Source organism: Macaca thibetana, chromosome 2, assembly GCF_024542745.1.
Source record: "Macaca thibetana thibetana isolate TM-01 chromosome 2, ASM2454274v1, whole genome shotgun sequence".
NCBI classification, from domain to species: Eukaryota; Metazoa; Chordata; class Mammalia; order Primates; family Cercopithecidae; genus Macaca; species Macaca thibetana.
The window spans coordinates 15,913,341-15,932,234 of NC_065579.1; the positions used below are offsets into that span (position 1 = coordinate 15,913,341).

The window sequence follows — 18,894 nt, forward strand, 5'->3', positions numbered from 1 at the left end:
GGGTTTCACCATGTTGCCTAGGCTGGTCTCTAACTCCTGGGCTCAAGCATTCTGCCTGCCTTGACCTCCCAAAGTGCTGGGATTACAGGCGTGAGCCACCACACTGAGCCACTTCAATATTAAACATAAAGACATGACATTACCCAGTAACTCCATTCCTTGCTAAATGCTCAAGAGGACTGAAAACATATGTACACATAAAAGCTTGTACATGACCTAGCCAGAGTGGGTCATGACTGTAATCCAGTACTGTGCAAGGCCAAGGTGGGAGGATCACTTTAGGCCAGGAGTTCAAGACCCTGTCTCTACAAAAAATTAAACAATTAGCCAGGCAGGGTGGCTCACACCTGTAGTCCTAGCTACTTGGAGGCTGAGGGGGAGAATTGCTCAAGCCCAGGAGTTTATAGTTACAATGAGTTATAATGATGCCACTGCACTCCAGGCTGGCAACAGAGTGAGATCCTGTCTCTAAAAAAAAAAAAAAAAAAAAAAAAAACTGTTAATTAAAAAAAAAGAAAACTTGGGCCAGGTGCAGGGTGGCTCTTGCCTGTAATCCCAGCACTCTGGGAGGCTGAGGCAGGTGGATCACCTGAGGTCAGGAGTTCCAGATCAGCCTGGCCAACCTGTGAAATCCAGTCTCTACTAAAAAAATACAAAAATTAGGCAGGCGTGCTGGCAGGCATCTGTAATCCCAGCTACTCAGGAGGCTGAGGCAGGACAATCATCTAAACTGGAGAGATGGAGGTTGCAGTGAGCCGAGACTGCGCTACTGCACCCCAGCCTGGGCAACAAAGTGAGACTGTGAGAAAGAAAAGAAAAGAAAAGAAAAGAAAAGAAAAGAAAAGAAAAGAAAAGAAAAGCTTGTACATGAAAGTTCACAGCAGCATTATTCATAATAGGCAATATGAACATCCCATGTTCATAGGTTATAAGACTTCATTTTGTTATGATGGCAGTACTCACCAAATTGATCTATAGATTCAACAGAATCCAGACTGAAATCCCAGCTGCCTGGTTTCTGTTTGTTTTAGCAGTATACGAATTTGGCATCAATTATAAGCTGCACCCTGATTCAGATATTAAAACATGAACACGAAGTACCTATGACAACTCCATCAACTGATAAGTAAACAAAATAATGTATACATCAGTGAAATATCTGCCAATTAAAAAAAAATGAAGTACTGATACATACTACAACATGGATGACCCTAAAAAACATGATGCTAAGTGAATGAAGTCAGACCAAAAGGGCCACATAGGATTCCACTTATGTGAAATGTCCAGAATGGGCAAATTCCTAAAGATAGAAAGTTAACTTGGTTGTCACCAAAGGTTGAGGGAAGGGAGGAATGGGGAGTGACTGCTAATAAGGATGAAGTTGTTTTTGAGGGGTGAAAACGTTCTTTAATAAGAGTAGTGACAGTAGGAAGACATTTTTTAAAATTTTTAAAAGAGAAAATATTTGGCTGGGCATGGTGGTGCACACCTATAATCCCATCACTTTGGGAGGCCTACATGGGTGGATCACTTGAGGCCAGGAGTTCAAAACCAGTCTGGCCAACATGGCGAAACCCCATCTCTACTAAAAATACAAAAATTAGCTGGGCGTGGTGGTGCGCATCTGTAATTCCAGCACTTTGGGAGGCCGATGTGGGTGGATCACTTGAGGTCAGGAGTTTGAGACCAGCCTAGCCAACATGGTGAAACCCCATCTCTACTAAAAATTCAGAAAAAAAAAAAATTAGCCAGGTGTGGTGGCTTATAATCCCAGCTACTCAGGACACTGATGCAGGTAAACTGCTTGAACCTGGGAGGCGGAAGTTGCAGTGAGCTGAGACTGTGCCACCACCCTCCAGCCTGGGCAAAAAGTGAGACCCCATCTCAGGGGGAAAAAAAAAATTCTAAATTAAGACAGTGGTGATAGCTATACAACTCTGTGAATATCCTAAAAACCCCTGAGTTGCAGACTTTAAAAAGGTCAATTTTATATGTAATTATATCTCAATAAAGCTATTTTTCAAAAACACAAATGCCAAAACTCACAGAACGCTACACTAAACAATGTGGATTTACTGTATACCTTAATAATCTTTTTTGTTTGTTTGTTTTGGGATGTAGTCTCACTCTGTCACGCAGGCTGGAGTGCAGTAGTGCGATCTCAGCTCACTGCAACCTCTGCCTCCCAGGTTCAAGTGATTCTCCTGCCTCAGCCTCCAGAGTGGCTGGCATTACAGGTGTCCGCCACTACGCCTGGCTGATTTTTCTATTTTCAGTAGAAATGGGGTTTCGTTATGTTGGCCAGACTGGTCTTGAACTCCTGACCTCAGGTGATCCTCCCGCCTCAGCCTTCCAAAGTGCTGGGATTACAGGTGTGAACCACCTTGCCCGGCCAATAAACTTATCTTTAAAGAAGATTCATATACCCTCTTATCAATTCTAAGTAATCATCCTCAGAAAACACTAAAGAACATCCAGAAAGATTTAGCTTCAAAGATGTTTAAAAGGAGGAAATAAACATACGTTGAACAGTAGGAGCCTGAATATTTGCGGAATACTATGTGGCCATTATGAATGTCATGAGAAATTAATCACTGATGAAAACAGCTAATATATCAGGTCTCAGCAGGAAAGCAGGCACATTCAGATTGGGTAATCTGAGTAGGGTTTAATAAGGATGTTGTTTATACAGCAGGGTGCAGGAAAACCGCAGGCTATAGGGCAGTACTTGACAATTAGAAGCGGGGGTGAGCGAATAGTTATCGAAGTCAGGGAAAAGAGCAGTGTGCAGAGAGCTGCCAGGTAGCCTGTCTTCTGTGCAGGGACACAGACAACCAGCAGAGACCCAGCAGGGAGGAACCCTGGGAAATGAAGGTCCAGAACCTGCTCTCCTCTCACCCGAGAGCCTCATGTTGATGATACCAGTAGATACAGCCAGTGGGACATCAGAGGGCAGGGAGGCCCTTAAGAAGTCCATACAGGAGCACGGTGGAGAGGGAATCTGAAGGACAAATGGAAGGTATCCAGCACAGATGGTCACAGCAGGAAACAGAGTAGTTTACAAGAGACTACGCTTTAAAAAAAATTACAGATGATACATAACTTAAATTCTGGAACAATTGTGAGGCCAAGGTGGGTGGATCACTTGAGGCCAGGAGTTCGAGGCCAGCCTGGCTAACTTGGTGAAACGCTGTCTCTACGAAAAATACAAAAATTGGCCGGGCGTGGTGGCGTGCACACGTATAATCCCAGCTACTCAGGAGGCTGATAAAATTAATAAATAAAAGTTTTTTCTACAAATGTCGGGTATTGCTTTCAAGAAATGGAAACCATGTTCACTATTTTTTAAAGGAATTCAACAGGGCAATAGAATAATTAAAATTCCAACTCTCAGTAAACCCTATTTATCCTTCCCAACTAAGTTTGCTCATGACAGTAAATAAATAAAAGGTGACTTAACATTATTACATGGATACTATAATTCATTTTGAAGTCATCAATAACAGGAAGGGCACAATTTACTCAGCTTCTTACAAACCACTTTCATTCTTCAAGTACTTGTAATAGTGATGAGATCACAGCATCCTACAATTCACAGGTCAAGTACTGGATTGCTTCTAGCTTGTTATAAAACTTTAAAACAAAGGAAACTACCACGGTTTGGTTTCCACATGATGTTACATTGGCTTCTCTGCCAAGATATTATAGCAGCAGGGATGAGTATTCAAGCATCTTCCAGTTCATGGTAGACCAACTTTGAATTCACTCCTGATCAACATAGCCCAGCCCCCAGACAAGTACATGAGGAGAGGGAGCTGTGGAAGGTCAAGTCCAGGGAGCTAGAAGGTTTGACGGTTTCTGGGGGCAACCTCTGCCTCCTGGGTTCAAGCAATTCTGGTGCTTCAGCCTCCCAAGTAGCTGGGATTATAGGCGTGTACCACCGTGCCTGCCTCATTTTTGTCTGGCATTTGCTGGAGTTAAAATATACCAAAGGAAAAGGCTGGAAGCAAAACAGCAAAAACTGGAAGCTGAAGAGAAGGCAATGAGACAAGGAGATAACTGAAGAGTAATCCAGGGTATTTTGCTAAGCATTTCATGCACAGCTGTGTGGTTCGGGTCCTGACAACTTTATCAGATACTTTCCAATTGAAAGAATGGCTCACACTGTACATGGTGAAGAGCAGAACTAGAAACTGAACACAGGTCAAATGCATTCAACCACAGTGAGCTGTACTGCCTTCCTGAATTTGTAATGTAAAAGTCAGTCTGAGTGAACTGCAGCTGAGAAGAGAAGACAGTTATCCAAAACTGTGTCCAAGGATACACTCCCAACCTATACCTTTAACTTAAAAGAATGTGATTTTTTTTTTTTTTTTTTGAGACAGGGTCTCACAATGTCACCGAGGTTGGAATGCAGTGGCGCAAACCCAGCTCACTGCAACGTCGACCTCCTGGGCTTAAGTGATCCTTCTGCCTCAGCCTCCTGAGTAGCTGAGACTACAGACGCCTACCACCATGCTGGGCTAATTTTTGTATTTTCAGTAGAGATGGGGTTTCACCATGTTGGCTGGGCTGGTCTCAAACTCCTGGGCTTAGGCAATCTGCTGGCCTCAGCCTCCCAAAGTGCTGGGACTACAGGTGTGAACTACCATGCCCGATCAACAATGTGTAAATGTTTATTTTTTATAAACTTTTAAAAGAGCCATTATTTTATTTTGGTTGGGTGAGGTGGCTCACACCTGTAATCCCAGCACTTTGGGAGGCTGAGGTGGGTGGATCACTTAAGGTCAGGAATTGGAGACCAGCCCAGCCAACATGGTGAAACCCTGTCTCTATGGAAAATACAAAAATGAGGCAGGCATGGTGGTGCACGCCTATAATCCCAGCTACTTGGGAGGCTGAGGCACCAGAATTGCTTGAACCCAGGGGGCAGAGGTTGCAGTGAGCTGGGATTGCGCCACTGCAATTTCAGCCTGAGTGACATTATGAGACCCACTGCACTCCAGCCTGGCAACTGAACCAGACTCTGTCTCCAAAAAAAAAAAAAAAAATTGTATTTTGTTTACTAAAAATAGCTTTGTAAAACGGGGGAGGAGTCTCCTAAAGCTTACGTAAATTTCCCTTACTTGAGAGAACACACCAGGTGCCCAGTACACTGGGAGAAAACACACTCAAATGAAGGCACATCATTGTGATATTTTAGATCTCTGGGAAAAAGAAGGTTCAACACATTTCCAGAAGTCAGGGGGTAGAGGGAGATAAATAATTGAAGTAAAAATTTTTACAGCCAGGTGCAGTGGCCCATGCCTACAATCCCAGCACTTTGGGAGGCCGAGGCAGGCAGATCACTTGAGTTCAGGAGTTCGAGACCAGCCTGGGCAATATGGCGAAACTCTGTCTCCACCAAAAATACACAAAAAATCAGCCGGACATGGTGGCCCATGCCCGTGGTCACAGCTACTTGGGAGGCCGAGGTGGGAGGATCACTTGAGCCCAGGAGGGGTAGGTTGCAGTAAACTGTGATCACACCACTGCACTCTAGCCTGGTGACAAAGTAAGACACCATCTCAAACAAAACAAAACAAAGCAAAACTAGATCAGAATAGCTAAAGGACAATAAAAGAATACATTTTAAATCCTGAAAAAAAACATTTTCAATCTAACACTCTTTACCTAGTTGAACTAAGAATTGTGTATAGAATCAAGATATTCTGAAAGGTGCAAATTTCCATTTCCACATGCATGCTTTCTTAGAAAACCACAAGAGGCTTTGTGTGCCCCCAGTGGAAGCAAGGCAAGACAGAGGACACTAGACATGGGAAGCAGAGGATCCAACCCAGGAAAGAAAGGAAGAGAATCTCCAGGGTGATGGTGCAGGAGAGCCCACTCGGCCAGCTGTGCGCAGGCCACCAGGCCAGAGGCTCCCAGAGAGGCCGGTCATGAGGGTGATTCTGACAGAATACCCGAAGTCTTTCAGCTTCTTGACAGGAGACTTAAATAACTAAGGTTAAATTAGTGACTGAATAGCTGGAGAAATATGAAACGAAAAAAGAGAATTACTAACACTAGGGCAAAAAAGAAATTGGGCAGGAAAGGAAAAGCATTCATAGTCTACTCAGTGGGTCAGTTGTAAGTGGCATGTACAGTGTCATAGGTCAACACTGGCTGCTGATCTAACCCAAATCACCTGAAGACTACACAGCTGCCCCCTGACTTTACAATGAGGTTACGTCCTGATAAACCCACCCTAGTGGAAAGTATCCAAAGTCAAAAATCCATTTAATACCCCAGCCTACCAAACATCATAGCTGAGCCTAGCCTACCTTAAATGTGCTCAGAACACTTAGGTTAGCTTACAGCTGGCAGAATCACCCGGCAGCACAGCACGCTGGAGAGGATGGGTGGTTTGCACTGGTGATGGCGTGGGTGACTGAGAGCTGACCAGCATCATGAAAAAATATCTACCGCGTATCACTAGCACGGGAAAAGAACAAAATTCAAAATTCAAAGTATGATATCTACTGAATGCATACTGCTTTTACAACATCTGTAAAGCTGAAACATCCTAAGTTGAACCATCATAAGTGGGGATGTCTCCTATACTGGGAGACAGGAAGAGAGTATGTATAATTGGAGGCGGGGAAGAGGGCATCCCAGCTAAAGCCTCACCTTTCAGAGTAGAAAGGCAACAGATAATGTCTACCACTGGGTGGGTGAGGGAACACCAAAAAACAGCATGATAAACATGTTGTTTAGAGCTCTAAGAGATGAAGATAGTCAGAGAAACATACATTTCTGCCTGTAGGACCGAATCTTTAAAATATGGGCATAATGTGGAGCACAGTGGTTCATGCCTATAATCCCAGCACCTTAGGAGGCCAAGGTGGGAGGATTGCTTGAGCCTAGGAATTTCAGACCAGCCTGGGCAACACAGAGAGACCCTGTCCTTAGAAAAAAAAATAAAAATTATCCAACTGTGGTGGTGCATGCCTGTGGTTTCAGCTACTCAGGAGGCTAAGATGGGAAGATCGCTTGAGCCGGAGAGGTCAAGGTGGCATGACGGTGCCAACTGCACCCCAGGCTGAGAGAGCAAAACCTTGTCTCAAAACAAAGCAAACAAACAAACAAACAAAAAAGGTGCATAATTATCTCTGTCAAAAATAAAAACTATAGTAGTAATAAGGGTGATTTTGCTTACATGTTTTCCCATCTTTTTCAAACAACTTAAATGAAATCTAAAAGGATACATGCTAACATGTTAACAGTGACTATTTCTAGTAATGGGATTGTGGGCCATTTACATTTCTTTCACTTTTGTATTTCCTGAAAAGTGCAGTACACAGAGCATATTGATCATAAATCAGAAAAAAAAAAAAGGCGTTATGCTTCATGCCTGGCCCAAATCCACCCCAAGGTAGAAGGCCCATCTCCCTCATTTGAGCTTTTGTTTGTGCTGCTGAAGCACAGGAGCCTGCCAACTCCTCCATTTGCACAGCAAATATTTGTTGAACTCCTAAAAGCCAGGCCCTGCGAGGCTATTCTAATACCTTCAGCTTTTGAGTCTCCTGAAGTCCTCAATACCCGCGGAGGCAACCAGCTGGGAGAGGAGCTAAGCCAACACTTCTCATACCTTACGTGCACTATGACCACTAGGAGCTTCACAGAGCAGGTCCAGGTGGGATCTGAGACTGGGGGAGCAAGCAAGCTACTTGAGGTACACAGGATTTACTTCAGGTTTCTCAAAGGAACTGGCCAGGTCTTCAGTCACTTCTGCACCGTGATGGCGTGCCCATTCTCTAACTCCTACATAAGCTCGATTTGAATTCCCAAATATTTAACAAAAGTCTATGAGAGATGGCAGAAGGGCACTGCTGAGGCAGCTGGAAGCTGTCTCAACTGTTCGCAGTTATTAGCGGGGCCCTGCAGAAAGGCAGGCCTGGGTTTGAATCCATGCTTCACCATCCACTGGTGTGATTTACGTCCCCTCTCTAGGCCTTCACAGGGGAGGGTGGTCGTGTGGATGACACGAGGGTATGAGGACATCTGAAGGGCTTGACAAGACTCTGGTACACGAAGAAGACTCAAACAGTGACCACCTCTAGCTGCTGACAGGGCTCCAGTCCTCAGCCATGAAGGACTGGCTGGGACTTCTGGGGAGATCACGTGAGTTTCCAGCCTCTATGCCCTCCAATGGAGAGAAGAACGCCCATGCCCTGCCTCCTTCCCAGGAATGTTCTGAGCCTACACCAGGATGTGCACAGCACCTTGCAAAAGACCTCTTTGGTCCTAAAATAGGTTGCGGCACTCGGATTTTATTCAGGAAAATTTTCCTGACTCACCTCAATGTTACTACCGGGGAGATAAATTAGGAAAAGAAAGAAGCCCTTTCCTCTTCCCCTGATCTTAGGAAAGCTTTATTTTCAGGGAGGAAGCCATCCACGTGGAGATCAGGTGAGAAAGGCACCAGGTGTCTCTGACACTCAACACAAACTCAATAGCCACTAACCCAAGTATCCTGCTCCCAGGATCTGCTGCCGCACCGAGAGGGCCCACCAAGCTGCATTTCTCCCACAGCAAGACATCCTGAGGATCACAACCCTTTCTTCCCAGGAGAGCCAGAGTTTGTTGGACCTTGTTTAGAGAGTCTTGCACTTTGGGAAGAAGGCGAGGCTGAGCAAAACCGTTCCCTAAAGCCCGCGGGAAGATCTGAGCAGGCTCCATCCCGAGAAGCACGGCGGAAGCACGCGCCGGGGTCCAGCTGAGCCCCCCGCCACCCCCGGCCCGTTCGCACTCACGATCTCGGCCACGATGAGGAGGCCGGGCAGGGTGCGGAGGAACTCCCGGTCGTAGGCGAAGCTGCTGCTGCTGGTGGAGAAGTTCTCTGCGAAGGAGCTGGCGGTGGTGGTGACCGTGTGCGAGCGGGCGCGCTGCGGATCCTCCATCGTCGAGCCACTGCCGGGCTGGCGCGTCCCCGGGGACCCCCGGCGGGTCTGCGGCTGGACGCGCGGCCCTGCGCCCCTGGGACACAGGCGCGGGGGAGGGGAGCGCGGCCGGCGCGGGGCAGAGGGTGCGAGGGGGCGCCCGCCGGGGGCTGTCCAGGCGCGGCGCGTGTCCCTCGAGTGCGCGGCGCCCCTAGCGCCTCGGTGCGCGGGCTCCCGAGCTGCGCAGGGGCCCTAGAGGAAGAGGAGAGCGAGCGAGGGGAGGCTGCCGGGCAGCCGGGGAAGGCGGTGGAGGCCCGGAGGAGGGGAGGGGGCGTGGAGAGGGGCGGGCGGGAGGCGGGCAGGAGAGGGACCGCCCCGCGGAGGCGCAGCGGACGCCCGGCCTCTTCACCTGTTGCCCGACTCCCAGCGGCCGAGAAGGCGCCGCGTCGCACCCGGGTGGCTGGGTTGGCAGCCCGGCCGGCGGCGCGGAGGAGAGGGCGCAGGGGTCCTCCTGGCCGTCTTCCGCTCCCCTCCCGGCTTTTGCCTCTGTCAGGCCCCGCCTGGCCCGGGCCTGCGGCCGCCAGTGACCTGTTTCCTTCCACCTGGGCGGGTCGGGGGCTGCGGGCATTGGGGCCCCTTAAGGAAACCCAGGCCTCCAGGAACCCCGCCGCTCCAGGACACGGCGCGGAGGGAGTGATTGAGCGACGACCGAGGCAGGGGTGATGTGGTACCGCGAATGCTGGGGAAACGGCAGGAATGATGACCCGGCCGGACCTTAGACCCGAGATCGATGAGAGGCCGCCAGCACGGCCCGGGAGACGGCCCGCGCTTCTGCCCCTCCTGCTGCGGCCTCCGCCAGAACCCGGTGTTATTTCCTGCCCCTCCTGTCGGGAACAATTTGAGGAACCAACTTAATCGCTTGGCTTTGAGGGCGCGACGCTTCCAGGCGCTCTCCTCGGCTGTGTCCCGCGGACCCGTGGAGCCTGGGTGACGGCGCCTGGGCCGGAGGAGGGGAGATGTTTGCGGTCCCTGGCTAAGATGAATCAGCGTGACCGTCCCGTCACCCTTGAGGGAAAAAAAAAAAAGTTTCAAGAAGGCTTGAAAGGTGTGATTTGTGTAAAGTTAACTTTAGGACAAATGAGCGGTGCTTTCCTGGCATGGGAAGGGGATGGGGGTCCTCATTTACTGAGGCCGTTTGTAACAGGTCAGGAAGAACTGAGCTCGGGTGCTTGCGTTTATCCGCTGTATGACCCAGAGCGAGTGGCTATACTTTTCGGGCCTCAGTAATGCAGTCTCTAAAATGCAGGCTTTGACAGATGGGCCTCTGAACAAAAACATTATCTTCCTGTTGGTCCCTCCTTCTATTTTGTGAAACGGTAGCAAGAAACATTTTATCTGGAAGCCACCAAAAGAAAAGGAAATAAGGAAAGGAGGAAAAGGCTATATAAATCGAGGGTAACTTTGATTCACAGTGAAGGCATTTCTGCTGATTTGTTCCAAGACAGGTTAAAAAAGAGATCACAAGGGACATTTTCTTCACAGTGTCTTATCGAATGTGCTGAGAAGAAAGCAAAAACGACAATCTAATAAAACAAGGAATTAATGTCTTTTAAGTCTAGGACCTAGCCAGGAAGACCTCCGGGAGTAAAAGTTGAGGCTTTAAAAGCATGGCAAAGATGGAAGATTCGGAGAAATTCCATCCATGTGTATTTGGTAAGCACCTTGGGCTGGTGGGTAAATAATTAAAATTTAAAATATAGCACTTTTCCCTGGAGCAGTAGTTCTCAAAGTGGTCCTTGGACCAACAGCAGGTAAGTTCCCTGGGAACTTATCAAAAATGCAAGTTCTCAAGCCCCACCCCCAGACCCACTGAATCAGAAACTCTGAGGGTGGAGCCAGGAACTCTGAGGGTGGAGCCAGGAAGCTGTGTTTGAACAAGCCTTCCAAAAGACACTGATGCATGCTGAAGTTAGCTGCTGGTTTAGAGAAACTGTTATTGAGTTTGGGGAAATAAGAGATACATACATGAAATGACTGGAGGAGACTCAACCATCATGCATGACATTTAGTGAACGCAAAAGACAGGGAGTCTAGACAACTCTATTTCCATAGTACAAAGGACAATCCTCTCTTAAAATTCTTGGGGTCAGATGAATTTCTAAATTCAGATTTTGTTTTTCAATTTAGAAAGGTAAAATGTGCATGTATCATATATTACATAATACCTTCGGTAAGGTCTGGGGTGACACTCTACTAATTTTCTGCAAGGAAAATCATGAATTACATAAGTATATGCTTGGATTATCTATTGCAATGTAACAAATGTTCACAAAACATTAGTGGCTTAAAATCACCATTTTATTTGCTCAGAAATCTGTTGTGTCAGGAATTTGGGAAGGGTTTGGCTGGCAGGTTCTTCTGCTTTGCATGGTGTGATTGGAGTCATTTACTCAGCTGCTTTCAGTTGGTGACGTGGCAGGGCTAGAAAATCCAAAAAGTCTTCATTCCCATTTGAGCATTTCAGTGCTCTTTCAACTTGCCTCTCCGTGCAACTTTGGGCTTTCTAACAGTATGGATAAGCTCATGGTGGCTGGGCTTCTACCTGGCAGCTGGCTGCTGGAAGAGACTTTCTAAGATGGGCAAATGCAGAAGCAGATCTCTTAAGGCCCAGCCCTGAAGGCTACATAGACTCATTTCCACCACATTCTATTGGTCTAAGCCAATGAATGACAAGGCCAGCTAGATTCATGCAGAGGGGAAACAGACACCACCTGTGGATGGGAGGAGCAGTAAAGAATTATGGCTGTCTTTTAATCTAGGTGAAATAAAGACAAAGATAATAAATAGCTTTGCATCAGTTTAGGTTACGTTTTTCTACCAAATATGTTTTATGCAAGCTCAGGAAAAAATTTTTTGTTTTCAGCTTTTGAGATTTCAGAATTGCAGAGAAAAAAATATACACTGGTTGCTTGAAAACCAGCTGCCCCTTTCTAACTGCTGCCTACATTTGGGTGATTGTCTTACACCTGAAACTCTACTGATTGGTGCCCATTCTTCCAATAACACCCTTATCCAGTCCACCTTCCATCTTCCTGCAAGAATTATTGTCCTGAAACCCCAGGCTAAGGTACCACTCTGCACAGCATAAGGGCCTATATAAGATAGTTCAGCCTATCTCTTATGATCCCTTTTCTCAACCACTCTAGAATGCATACTGTTTCAGCCCCAGATACACTTTGCTTATATCTCTGTAAGTGTGATCACTTTATGCCCATAGCCAGCTTTCCTCTTTGCTTAAAAGCTTCCTACCTTCACACAGAGCTCAGAATCTGCAGTCTTCATGGCCCATTTTAAATGCCACCTTTTCTGTGATTTCTTTGGATTTCCATGAGCTTTGTTCTTTTCTTTGTTTTACAATTCATTGATTTTATGCACTTCTTTTTACTACTTCTCAAGAGATATGAATTACCCTTCCTTGTCTGCCCCCTGCTATAGGAGGTATTGAACGAATGCTGAGGCCCAAACTTTTTTTTTTTTTTTTTAGACAGGGTCTTGTTCTGTCACCCAGACTGGAGTACAGTGGCATAATCACAGCTCACTGCAGCCTTGGCCTCCTAGGTTTAAGCAATCCTCCCCACTCAGCCACCTGAGTAGCTGGGACTACAGGCGGGCACAACTACATCCAGCTAATTCGTTTTTTATTTTTTTGTAGAGATAAGGTCTCACTTTGTTGCCCAGGCTGGTCTCAAATTCCTAAACTCAAGTGATCTTCCCACCTTAGCCTCCCAAAGTGCTGGGATTACAGGTGTGAGCCACCATGCTGGCTCCAAGCTTCATTCTTAAGTACAGAAAAATGTCAAAAGAAAAGCTAAGCCCTGTACCCCCATAATGCCTTAATGCAGAAGAAAGCTTCAAGCCGAGACTTCTGGGAAGTATTTGATTTGTAAAAATGGTGAAGAAAATGGAAACAGGTACAGCCCAAGTGACACCACATGTGCCAGGATGAGCAGGTCCTGTGCAAATAGATACAGAAAAATCTAAGATCTGTTAGCGTGGAGTGTAGGGTTTATGAAGAGTCTAAAATATGGATGCCACAAGGCCATATTACCCAATGAGCCAAAGGTATGAGACACAGCATTCTCAAAGGTCTGTAGGGTCAAGGCCATTCAGTGGAGGCCCAGGACTCATTAGTAATTGAAAGAAAAAAATGGACAGCTTATAACTTCCACCTGCTCTCTGAGAAAGAGAGGACCAGGGACATTCCCGTTTTTTAGGTAATTTTCATAGGTTTATGTTTCTCCTCACTGTTATTCTAGTTTTAAATTCTGATAGTTTAGGCCAGGCGTGGTGGTTCACACCTGTAATCCCAGCACTTTGGAAGGCTGAGGCGGGTGGATCACGAGGTCAGGAGATGGAGACCATCCTGACTTACACGGTGAAACCCCATCTCTACTAAAAATACAAAAAATCAGCCAGGTGTGGTGGCGGGCGCCTGTAGTCCCAGCTGCTCGGGAGGCTGAGGCAGGAGAATGGTGTGAACCTGGGAGGTGGAGCTTACTGAGATAGTGCCACTGCACTCCAGCCTGGGCAACAGAGCAAGACTCCGTTTCAAAAAAAAAAAAATTATGGTAGTTTTATGCAAGAATCATCAATGGATGTTGGTTGAAAGTGTGATGAGAGAAAGGATATTTACATCATCTCTTAAAAAATAGAAGTAACAAAGAAAATAACAAAAAGATATTTCAAAGTCTTCAGAAGATACTATTCTCCCTTTGAAATTCATAACTGTACAGTGGAGAAACCTTTGGGATATCACCAGACATTATGTGTCTCCTAATGTGATATAGTGAGAAGGATACAACATCACTTCTGTGATATTCTTACCAAATGCATAACCTGAATTTAATCCTGAGGAGGGAGCAGACAGACTGAAATTGAGAGATGGTTTATTAAGTGTCAAGTTCATGAAAGACAAACACTGAGGAACTGTTCCATACTAAAACAGACTAAGGAGACCTGACAGTGAAATGCAATGTGAAATCCTGGATTAGAGCCTGGGCTGGAAAAAGAACAATAGTGGGACAATTGGTGAAATCAGAATAAATTGTGTAGATCAGATAAACATTGTGTCAGTGTTACATAGATACAATGATAATATTGTGTTAGTGTTAATTTCATGATTTTGATTCCTTTTTTTTTTTTTTTTGAGATGGATTCTCACTCTGTCACCAGGCTGGAGTGTAGTGGCGCAATCTCGGCTCACTGCAACCTCCAACTCCCTGGTTCAAGCGATTCTCCTACCTCAGCCTCCTGAGTAGCTGGGATTACAGGCACGCACCACCACGCCCGGCTGATTTTTGTATTTTTAGTAGAGACAGAGTTTCACCATATTGGCTAGGATGGTCTCAATCTCCTGACCTTGTGATCCACCTGCCTCGGCCTCCCAAAGTGCTGAGATTACAGGCGTGAGCCACTGCGTCTGGCGATTGTAATTCTTATATTCAAGTATTAACATTTTGAGTATCTGGGTAAAAGTTTATATGAAATCTTTTTACTATTTTTGCAACCTTTTTTTTTTTTTTTTTTTTTTTTTGAGATGGAATCTCACTCTGTCGCCCAGGCTGTAACCTCCACCTCCCGGGTTCAAGTGACTCTCCTGCCTCAGCCTTCCGAGTAGCCGGGACTACAGGCGCCCGCCACCACGCCCAGCTAATTTTTTGTATTTTTAGTAGAGACGGGGTTTCACCGTGTTCCCCAGGCTGGTCTTGAACTCCTGAGCTCAGGCAATCTGCCCGCCTCGGTCTCCCAAAGTGCTAGGATTACAGGCCTGAGCCACCACGCCCAGCCTATTTTTGCAACTTTTTAAGGACTGAAATTGTTTCAAAAAGAAAAGTTAAGAAAATAAAAATAATTACTTATGGTTGATTAAAAATAGAGCTCTCTAATCCAAACAGTAGTTCACACTCTCCAGGCACACTGGATTCTGTGGTTTATCCATCTTAGAACTTCCTGCCTCCCTTCATCTTGCTATTAATACTTGTCTTGTAGGGAAAGAAATCAGGAGCTTGGCTGAGAAGTAAGAGTGTTCTTCCCACTCCAGTCCCCAAAGCCACCAGTCAGCCTAGTCCATCTTCAGTTTGAAAATAGGAAGAGATGGAACCTAAATCCATTCACTAATGAACTTTTGGATCTCGGGTGGATTTGAGTTCCAGGAGGCTCTGTCAATTTGACCAGAGGTTTTCAGCCCAAATGACAACACGGTGAAGCATATAAGGTAAGAAAATAAGTGAATTGAGCCAGATTGTTTTCAGAATGGCCTCTTGAATTGTATTCTTCTGAACCAGACATATTTGGGCTTATATGTTAACTTTGTATCAAATTCTTTACTTACACAAAGAGTACCTTCACTGTATTTTTCTCAAAACATATGACCTCCTGGGTCTCACTCTCATTTTTCTCTTTAGTTTGAGACACGGGGACAAGAAATACTTCCCTTTCCTCTTCCTATGAGGAAAATAACACTGGGAGAAACTGCGAGTGTCGTGAAATCAGCCCCAGCATTTGAACTCCGTTGGGGCAGAATAGGGAGTTGGGGCGGGGCAGGGGGTCTGTGGTGAACAGGAGCACGAGTGCTCTAAAGGGGCCATCTCAGTCTCTGCCCCACCTGATTATTGCCTTGAAAGAATTTGGGCCTAGTGGCCCGGCGCGGTGGCTCACGCCTGTAATCCCAGCACTTTGGTAGGCTGCGGCGGGCGGATCACGAGGTCAGGAGATCGAGACCATCCTGGCTAACACGGTGAAACCCCATCTCTACTAAAAATACAGAAAATTAGCTGGGCGTGGTGGCGGGCACCTGTGGTCCCAGCTACTCAGGAGGCTGAGGCAGGAGAATAGTGGGAACCCGGGAGGTGGAGCTTGCAGTGAGCCGAGATTGCACCACTGCACTCCAGCCTGGGTGACAGAGCGAGACTCCATCTCAAAAAAAAAAGAAGAATTTTGGCCTCGTGTTGACAGAAATCCCAATTTTTATGAATAAATATTGGCAGCTAGTATCCTTTATTTCAAAACGCAGTGTGTCGCCTTTGTGGGCCAAACAAACATATCTGAGAACCATCATTTGATGCCTTCGGATTCAGACAAAGCAAGGAGACTTTCTCTTCTCTCTCCAGCTGCCTCGGACCCTCACCTCCCTGCAAGGCCCTCCGGAGGCCTCAGAGGACACAAAATTTGGGTCAAGAGGGTGACTCTAAGAGCAGAGTAGCTGGAGGAAATATTTAAAAGAGTGGTGAATAAAACGTGAAACAAATGGGATGCTGCTAACGGCAGAAGAGGGCTTTCTGAGCCAGGGAAGTTTCAGATTGGGAGACTATGGAGGGATGTTAAGAATTAACTTATTTAGAAGTAGGCATTCTTAGAAGATGTAATAATAACTAATTTATTGTTGGCCTATTTTGTGCCAAGCACTATATTAGGTCACTGATTATAAAAAAATTTTCTGTGTGGGGGCAGTGGCTCATGCCTGTAATGCCAGCACTTTGGGAAGCCGAGGTGGGCGGATTGCTTGAACCCAGGAGTTCAAGACCAGCCTAGGCAACATGGTGAAACCCTGTCTCTACAGAAAATACAAAAATTAGCTGGATATGGTGGCGCATACCTGTAGTCCCAGCTACTCACTTGGGAGGCTGAGGTGGGAGGATCGCTTGAGCCCAGGAGGTTGAGGCTGCAATGAACCATGATTGTGGCATTGCACTCCAGCCTGGGAAACAGAGAAATACCCTGTCTCTTTTAAAACAAAATTCTTAGGAGTCTTGACCTTAATGAGAAAGATGGATTTCTCAAAGTTCTTAGCTGCATCCATTGGCTCAACATTTATTTATCTAATATGCCACTCACTATTAAAATACACAACTCAATAAGACACTATCCCTTCCCTTAATGAATAGGTCATCAAGAGAGTGAGAGAGACCGTACATCAGTGATGGGTGGGACCCCTGCCAGGCCACAGGTGGGCCCAGGGCCACCCCCATGTAAGGGGAGGATGGTGAGGTCAGCCTGGGGCTCAGGCAGTTTCCTCAAGGAGCAGCCATTTAAACTGTTTTCAAGGGCCATTCAAAGTTAGCTAAGGAAAGAACAAGAGGACAGAGGAGGAAATTCTAGAAGGAAGGACACAACCTGTCCCAACAAGATGCATTATGACCAGTGTGTTTGCTGAGAAATGCAGCTACAGGGAGTTTCAACCCTCTGCGCCCGCAGCATAGGAGACAATGGGCCATCCCTGCTCCCTCTGCATTCCTTCAATAAACGTTCACTAAATTGTGCTTGGCAAAGGGGCAGATGTGGAGAAATTCCATCAATGAGCATTTATGAAGCTTGCGGTCAAACCATACTCACATCCTGTTCCAGATAGTGAAAGGGCACAGGGTGTGGGTGTGTGTATAATCTTAGAAAGGTGAAATCCTTGAGTCTTTTCCTGGTCTTCAGACTTTTAACTTTTTTTAGCAATTACTTTGACAAATCAGTAGAAAATTTAAATTTCTACATATACTTAAATGTATACACACATACATTTTCCCACAAAAATCAGTAAGAGGACTGGAGGATGGGGTGGGGGTGGGTGGATACACACAGTTCACTTTGTCCTCTGCAGGGTGGCTTAGTTAACCCCAGATCAGGTTGCAGAGCAGAAAGTAACTGAGGTTTGTTGAAGAAAGGGCAGGTTTACCTGAAACATGTCTTGAAGGGGCCCAGTTCGAAGAAGGAAACAGCATTAATGACAAGCAGATGGAAACCCATGAATGACTGTGGATGAAGCCCAAGTGAGATGGACGTTGGTTTTAGAGAAAAGATAGCTGAGTTTGGAGGACCTGCTCTAGGAGTTCCGTGGAATCATGGGAAATCACAAGGCAGTGGCTGCTAAAAATACCTTGTGCATGTTACTAGCACCTTGTTTTTTTTTTTTTTTTTTTTGAGACGGAGTCTCGCTCTGTCGCCCAGGCTGGAGTGCAGTGGCCGGATCTCAGCTCACTGCAAGCTCCGCCTCCTGGGTTTACGCCATTCTCCTGCCTCAGCCTCCCGAGTAGCTGGGACTACAGGCGCCCGCCACCTCGCCCGGCTAGTTTTTTGTATTTTTAGTAGAGACGGGGTTTCACCATGTTAGCCAGGATGGTCTCGATCTCCTGACCTTGTGATCCGCCCGTCTCGGCCTCCCAAAGTGCTGGGATTACAGGCTTGAGCCACCACGCCCGGCCTACTAGCACCTTGTTAAAAGTACATGGGCCAAAACCTGTAGGCTTTATTTGTATTTTACTGACAAAAATTCTAGGCCCCCTTATAAGGTCTTGGAAAAGGTGAATATGAAGGTCCTAATGCCAACGCCTTTCTCTGCCCAAGGAGGAGCAGGAGCCTGTCCATCCAAAGCTAACAACCCCTAAAGAAGTGCCATGATGGTTGCAAAATGAAATCAGAAGCACATCAAAAAACTGGACAGCAGGCCAGGCATGGCAGCTCATGCCTATACTCCCAGCACTTTGGGAGGCTGAGGCGAGCTGATCACTTGAGCTCAGGAGTTTGAGACCAGCTCAGGCAACATGGTGAAACCTCAATCTCTACAAAAACAAACAAAACAAAACAAACCCTTCCCAGAATTAGCTGGACATGGTAGCACATACCTGTAGTTCCAGCTACTCAGGAGGCTGAGGCAGGAGAATCGCTTAAGTCTGGGAGGTTGAGGCTGCTGTGAGCCACCATTTCGCCACTGCACTCCCTGGTGACAGAGGGAGACCCTGTTTCAAAAAAAAAAAAAAAGAGTAATTACACCCATAACATTCCTCACCAGAAGACTCTGAAAGGAACACATTAGGCAAGCAGTTTACAGAGTGGTTATTTGCTTACCAGGTTATTTGGCTTTAGAAAGAATTAATTGGAAGGCTCTTCTGAGCCAAAGGAGCCAACAAACATTTAAGTGATTGTTTAT

General features: G+C 46.3%; 1 protein-coding gene and 1 long non-coding RNA gene across 4 annotated transcripts in view; one reads left to right on the forward strand and one right to left on the reverse strand.

The window, feature by feature from the left end:
* CMTM8 (CKLF like MARVEL transmembrane domain containing 8) overlaps positions 1-9,235 on the reverse strand; it is a 130,394-nt gene extending 121,159 nt beyond the window's left edge. The window contains exon 1 of the mRNA XM_050779415.1: positions 8,796-9,235. Coding sequence (XP_050635372.1) covers positions 8,796-8,942 — 147 coding nt within the window. The 5' untranslated portion in view covers positions 8,943-9,235. The remainder of the gene's footprint in view (positions 1-8,795) is intronic.
* A 45-nt stretch (positions 9,236-9,280) lies between these two features.
* LOC126948075 (uncharacterized) overlaps positions 9,281-18,894 on the forward strand; it is a 70,409-nt gene continuing 60,795 nt past the window's right edge. For 2 of the 3 annotated variants that reach the window (XR_007723329.1, XR_007723331.1), the window contains exons 1-3: positions 9,281-10,026; positions 10,536-10,634; positions 14,970-15,195. This is a non-coding gene — a long non-coding RNA (uncharacterized LOC126948075). The remainder of the gene's footprint in view (positions 10,027-10,535; positions 10,635-14,969; positions 15,196-18,894) is intronic. The other variant, XR_007723330.1, reaches the window with a different exon arrangement.